This window comes from Poecilia reticulata, chromosome 5 (genome assembly GCF_904066995.2).
Source record: "Poecilia reticulata chromosome 5, P_reticulata-male-v2, whole genome shotgun sequence".
NCBI lineage: Eukaryota > Metazoa > Chordata > Actinopteri > Cyprinodontiformes > Poeciliidae > Poecilia > Poecilia reticulata.
The window spans coordinates 29,386,038-29,392,179 of record NC_088834.1 but is presented as its reverse complement, the minus strand read 5'-3'; the positions used below and the strand labels follow the sequence as shown (position 1 = coordinate 29,392,179).

The 6,142-nt window shown below is 45.6% G+C and overlaps 1 protein-coding gene across 1 annotated transcript; it reads right to left on the bottom strand.

Moving 5' to 3' along the window:
* Window positions 1–1,357: 1,357 nt before the first annotated feature.
* ap5b1 (adaptor related protein complex 5 subunit beta 1) lies at window positions 1,358–5,979 on the bottom strand. Its single transcript, XM_008410357.3, has 3 exons — window positions 5,671–5,979; window positions 3,758–4,552; window positions 1,358–3,390 (listed from the first exon to the last, which is right to left on the bottom strand). The coding sequence occupies exons 1-3, from the start codon at window positions 5,806–5,808 to the stop codon at window positions 1,498–1,500; spliced, it is 2,826 nt and encodes a 941-aa protein (XP_008408579.1). The 5' UTR covers window positions 5,809–5,979; the 3' UTR covers window positions 1,358–1,497.
* Window positions 5,980–6,142: the final 163 nt, after the last annotated feature.

Below are 6,142 nucleotides of genomic sequence, written 5' to 3'. Positions count from 1 at the left end.
AATGGACCTTCTTCTCTGTTAGTTCTGGTTTGTCTTATTCTTTCCAAAAGCCAATAGATTTTCTGTGGGATTCAAGTTAGGCCAGTTTGTTAGTGTTAAAATGGTCATTAAATCAGCATTTGGTAAGTTCAGTAGTGTGAGCAGGTATCCAGTCCTGCTAGAAAATAAAATCGGCATCTCCATAAAGCTCGTCGGCAACAGGAAAAGACAGCGGTCTTCAGTAAACCCAGTGAACCAACACCGGCCCATGACATGGCAACCCAAATCACCTGTGAAAACTTAACACTGGACAAGAGCAGAGTGGAGTCTGTGCCTCTCCACTCTGGATCTTGATTTCCAAATGAAATACAAACTTTACTTTCATCCGTTTTGCGAGGTAAAGCTCTTTGAACTGCCCTGTTGCTGAAATGTGCTGTACAAATAAACCTGATTGATTGAAATTGATCTGAAAGGAAAACTTTGGACTACCAAACCAAAGTATAGTTCTTTTTCTCCAGGTCAGGTAAGACACATATGACTTTTGTCTCTGGCTCAGGACTGGTTCCATACAACGAACGTGTGTTGATCTGGAATCTGACTCCAGCTGCAGTCCACGCCTTCTCAGATTTTTCAAAGAGCTTTGCTTCGCAGTTCTCTTACAGCTGCAGTATATATATAAACTTTTTTAGGGCTGTCAACATTGATGGGTTAACGCAATCTGAAAATTTTAACATGTTATTACATAATGCAGATTAATCAACGCACCTAATTTGACCTGAGCCTAAATTTCAAATTCCCCCCATTTTTAAATTTGCATTTACAAAAAAAAGGTAGTCCTCTGAAGAGACATTACTTGTACGTACAAAATAAAAAGGAAATTAGAGAGCCGACTGACACCTCCAAAATGAACCAACTCATTACTACCATTTTTTTTTATTAATCATCTAATATTCTTGCATGTTGAGTTTAACATAAGGTTCCCCGTTTGGACCATAGGATTGTAAACTTTTTCATCTCTAAATGGTCTGAGAAGTTTAATCTTTCCATCTCATAGATGACATTAACACATTCTGTCCATATGCGTCTTCTTGTGGCTTGACTGTCGGCTAGTCCATCTCTGCGTTAAAAATACTTTGATTTAATGTAATTTATTTGGCACCAGTGGGGTTTGACAGTAATATGACAGGATGGCGGCAGAGAGGGAAGACATGCAGCAAAGGAACCGAGGATGGGAGTCGTACTCACGACGCCCCCGATGTAATTATTGTTCTTTTAGTTTGAACAGATCAGAGTATTTTATTATGGAGAATTAATCTAAACTTGACTTTCTGAATCAGCAAAGTAGGGGAACTTTTCAAACGTAGTCAAAAGAAGACAATAAATTTAACTTGATATATTTATGAAAAGATCATCAAAGTGCAATAGTATGATTTCAAATCAATTATCTGCTTTTTTACTCTACACTGAAAAATTTCCATGTTAAAATGATTATCTTCGGTATAAAAAAAAACAATGTGATCATGAGACAGAATTCTCTAGTGAAGAAGTGACTTTCAGCAGGTATGAGTTCATGTGAGGAAGCAGCCGATAGTCATCGGTGGCCATGTTGAAGTGCGCGGCGTCTTCCGTAGAGCTGATCTTAAGCAGGATGTGAGACTTCGGTGGGAGAAACAAGAGCGCCCTGAACTCGGCTGACTCCTCCAACGGGTCCGACACAAGGAAGGAGTGGAAGTGTTTCTCCACCAGAGCTTTCAGAGCGGCCTCCCCCAGCTGGCAGCAGAACAGACTGATACAAGACTCTCCCGTCTCACGGCTCATTTCATCCCACAGGCCCTCAAAGACGTCTCGTATGCTAGCGCTGCTCCAGGTTGGGGGTGCAGGCAGAGGCAGGAAGACCTGCTGGAATGTCACGTGGATGTCCGGCATAGCGGTGTGCCAGGTGAGCCCGTCCTTAGAGGTGAAGATGGCGCTCACGTGGATGGTGGTTGGGTACGGTCGTCTGGGCTTCAGTGTCAGCTGCACCACGGGCGGTGGTCCCTGTCTGAAGAGACAGGGGACGTTGATGTCCTGCAGCTCTTCGTAGTGATCGTCTGTGTGGCTGAAGTGGAGCTGGATGCTGAAAAGCTGCTCGAAGTGAGGATCATGGGGCTCCGTATGGGTCAGGTGGTACTTTAAAACAACAAGTGAAGCAAATCCAGACTTGCTGAGCTGAGTCCTGTAACATTCCAGTGTTTTGTAGTCATCCTCCTGATTCAGCTGAAGGTTTTCTGCCTCCTGATGTGGCCCAGGTAAAGCCTCAGACAGCTGAAATATGGGTTTCTCAGTCTGGTGGACAGTCAGGGTGTTTGTCAGCCCCTCGCTCTCCGCCATGACGCAAGACAGCGTTCGCTTCTTGACTTGACTGCCGCCCTCCGCGGCACTCTGCACCAGCACTGCGGACAGCTTCTCCCGGGACAACATGGTGAGCAGCGTGTAGTAGAGGCGGGCGTGGTCCCTGATGTCCGTGTCGCCATAGTGGAAGGCAAGATGCTGCAGAATGTCCGCCAAAGGAATAAGCATAGAGTCCAGATTGGGATGGAGGAGCACACGGCGGCAAACTCCCAGCAGACCATTTCCCAACCGCCAGTCGCCGCTGGTACACAGTGAGGAGGAAGTTTGGGTGACAATGGTGGACAGAAAGCCAAGGGAGCTGCGCTGACAGATTTCTTCTTCTTCTGCCACGCGAGCCAGCACCTTAAGGTGGCTGCTAAGGTCTTGTAGGCGGAGCTGGCCAAACGGGACCCTGGTTATCACTCTCTGGAGACCCTGCAGGAGCCCCACAAACCACTTGCACTCCGGGAACCTCTCTTGAGTCTGGTTGACCAGGTTGAGGATGTGTGGGGCCAGGCGGGTGTGTTGGAGGTAGAGATGACATAGCTGCTCGCTAAGGCAAGTTGCGTACCGCTCCACATGATGGAAGTAAAACAGGAAGAGGAAGGCAGCTCTGAAAAAGGTCACAACAATATCTCTGCTGCCTCCCCTGTCCACGATGTGCAAGAGCGCCGCAAGGTGGTCGTAGATGTAGGCCAGGCCCCGGCTCTCCTCGTCCCCCTCTTCCAGGAAGACCAGAGCCTGCAGGTTGAGCCGGCTCAGCAAGGTGGCGCTGTCATTAAACACCGAAGGCAGCAGGACCGAGGCCAGCCGTGGGGTCAGCAGCACAGGAGGGGCCTCGTCGCCGTCACCGCAGCTGATTGGACGGTTCTCTGGAAAGTGCAGGATGCAGTCCATGTAGAAGAGCTTCTCGGGTGAGCTCAGAAGCGGGTGCTGGGAGAGGACTACCAAGCGCTTCAGGAGGAAGGCTTCGTCTTCAGCGCTGAAGAGGCTGTCGGTGAAGCCACACTTCATCAGCAGGGTGATGTGGAGGAGGCAAACCTGACAGTGTCAACAGCAGAGGGAAAAACCTGGTCAGCAGTTTTAGGAAATCTTGGTGCTGCTAACTCAAAGTCATGCCATTTCAGACAAAACCAAAAATGATGCAAGTAGCTAAAACCATTCCAGCACTGGGCTCTAAAGGAATCTTGACGTACGGCTTAAACTGAAACTAATTTACAGTGCCTGGCAAACACACCAACAACCCAGCCTATTTTATATGACATGCCAACACAAAGTAGTGTAAAATTATAAGCTGGGAGGAAGCTTATTATTTCCTCCCAGCAGATTTGTCTTTTTAGCATTAAAAAGAAAAATCTGAAAGATTTAGCATCCCACTTTACTTTGAAAATAATCCCTGAACACAAACCTCGTTGGTTCCGAGCAGCCGCAGGAGCTGAGCTCGAAATACGGTTGGAGGGATCCCAGGAACCATGGTAACCACCTCGGTTAGTCTGTGGAAAAGTGCAGCCTGACACAAAGGCGTGAGGAGGTAGGACTCTTCTAATAGGGAGGAGAGGACAGACCGTAGCTCCTTACAGTCGGGTCCAGTGTGAAGGGTTGGCACTCTGCCCATTGGTCCTAGGATGAGGGACAACAGCATGGCTGCATCCTTGGTGTCCATGTGGACGGCTTCCTGGTCTGCCTCCCACACAACGGAGCCATTTCCTCCTAACAGAGCTTTAAGATGCGCAGCGCCTGCACCTGGTTGCTTAGTGAGCTGATAAACAGCATTTCTCAACACCAGGATCTGCAGCACCCCAAATGCCTGATGTAGCCTGGAGGTCTCCAGCTGCCGCAGCCCGGCCAGGAGCTCGAGGCGCTGGGAGAGAAGTCCGGGACAACTGGCCTCCATCTCGCGCAGGCAGTCACAGGCCGTTGCTCTGAGAAGGCGCTGTGTGCCATCGCCAGGGGGGTCGCTGGCGTCCTGAGCTATCCGAAGGAGCAAGTCGAGAAAGTCCAGCGAAGCTCGGGAGTGGCTGTTCACACAGGAGGAGCAGACGAGGACGCTGGTGAGGGCCACGAGGAGACGGCAGCGAAACTGGCTGAACCTGGATGGACACTGGGTGAACACCGACATCAGATCCAGGGCTGTCTCCTCGCCGGCAGATTCTGAGGAGCACAGCAGGGTCGGATATTCACAGAGGGGAGACAACAGGAGGACCTGGGTGGGATAAAGAACACAAGGGATCAGAAACTCTTATGAGAAACATCAATATACGATTAGGAGCAAGTCCAGGATAAGTGGAGACAGCACAGTTTTATTCCCAGACATCTCCCCATGGTCATTTTGAACCTTTGCAGAACATACAGTAAATCTCAAAGTAAGTAATCTCAAAGCCTGATAATGCAGCTTGTAAGACCACAATAAACCAATAAACGACCCAAGTCAATGGATTTCACAGGATCAATGTTAGCCCCGCCCACTGACTTCCTGCTGGTTAAATTATTTCATGACACTTACATGGGAGCCATGCAATAAATAAATACAGAGTAAAATACATTTTTAATGCATGTTTTCTTTAAAAATAACATTTTATTATTTAAATTATTTATTTAAAAAGATAAATTTATTTCATTTGATATTTAACTATTTAATTGCAAATTTCATGATATATTGAGTCACTCGATGTATTTAACTATTTGATGATACGTTTAATTATCTAGTGGCAAATTTAATGGGTTATTTTTAAAGAATTTTATAATTAATTAATTACTGGGAGACTTACACATTTTCATGGTTCATTTATTTATTTGCTTAATCTTGAAGCACAAGATTATGGATCAACAGTCATCCTGAAATCTTAACTTCTTCACTTCTAAATGATCATGTAAAAACTTATGGAAACTAAACGTCTAAATAAATCTAACACTGACACATCGTGCAGTCTCACTTTTCTTTTGACATTTGTCATCAACATCAATATGACTGCATGTGATCAGTTATAGCAGATGTTTGATTTTATACACATTGACTTTGTTGTCCTTAAGCCACTGTACATTTTTGGCAATAAACACAGTCAAAGTACCCATTACCTTTTGTTATTGCTCCAAAAATCTACAGGAAAATTATTGTATGTATGTAAAAGAAATAGTTTTGCCAAACATATTTTTTTATGATGCTTATGCTTCTCATTTTCTTTTCATTCCTGTTTTTTCGCCTGCAAGGGACCTTCTAGTATTCGGTAAGAAAGAGGCTGGCGTGACCGCAAAAACTTACGTCCACGTAATTGGCCTTTTTAGTGTTGAAGTCAAATTAGTCTAAGTTTGTGCTGTTCTAACCTTGACTCCGTAGCTGGCTCTGTCATCCCGCAGCTCTCGTAGCAGCTCTGACAGGAAAGTATCCGGGCTTGTTTCTGACAGGAAGCCACTTGGACTGCAGCAGAAAGCACCAATTCTCTCCGTCCAGCTTGTCGCCATTTTTGTTAATATAAGACTCTAATGCCTGCGTGTGTTTACGCCAGAAAATCCCTTCAAAGTCATCGTACCCGGGAATTTCTTTACAGTAAAGACAACCCCAAGAAAACCACTTAAATTTACGCCCTACGATTACTCTCGTGTTGAGTCACGTGCCTATTGAATATCCACAGCGCCCCCTGCAGTGTCGGATGAGGGACTTTTTAGTAGTGTACTTGTTTGTTTTATTAAATAGATAAAATAAATGTTACCAAATCAATCAATACATCATGAAATATGTTAAACCAATATACTCTGTATCGTTTCTTTTTTTAAATTAGCACCTAGAAACAGTAAT

Coding starts and splice junctions, on each gene's coding strand:
- ap5b1 (XM_008410357.3), bottom strand. CDS start 5,808: ATGGCGACAAGCTGGACGGAGAGAATTGGTGCTTTCTGCTGCAGTCCA. Junction 4,553..5,670: donor GAGCCAGCTACGGAGTCAAG/GTTAGAACAGCA, acceptor TATCCCACCCAG/GTCCTCCTGTTGTCTCCCCT. Junction 3,391..3,757: donor GGCTGCTCGGAACCAACGAG/GTTTGTGTTCAG, acceptor TGACACTGTCAG/GTTTGCCTCCTCCACATCAC.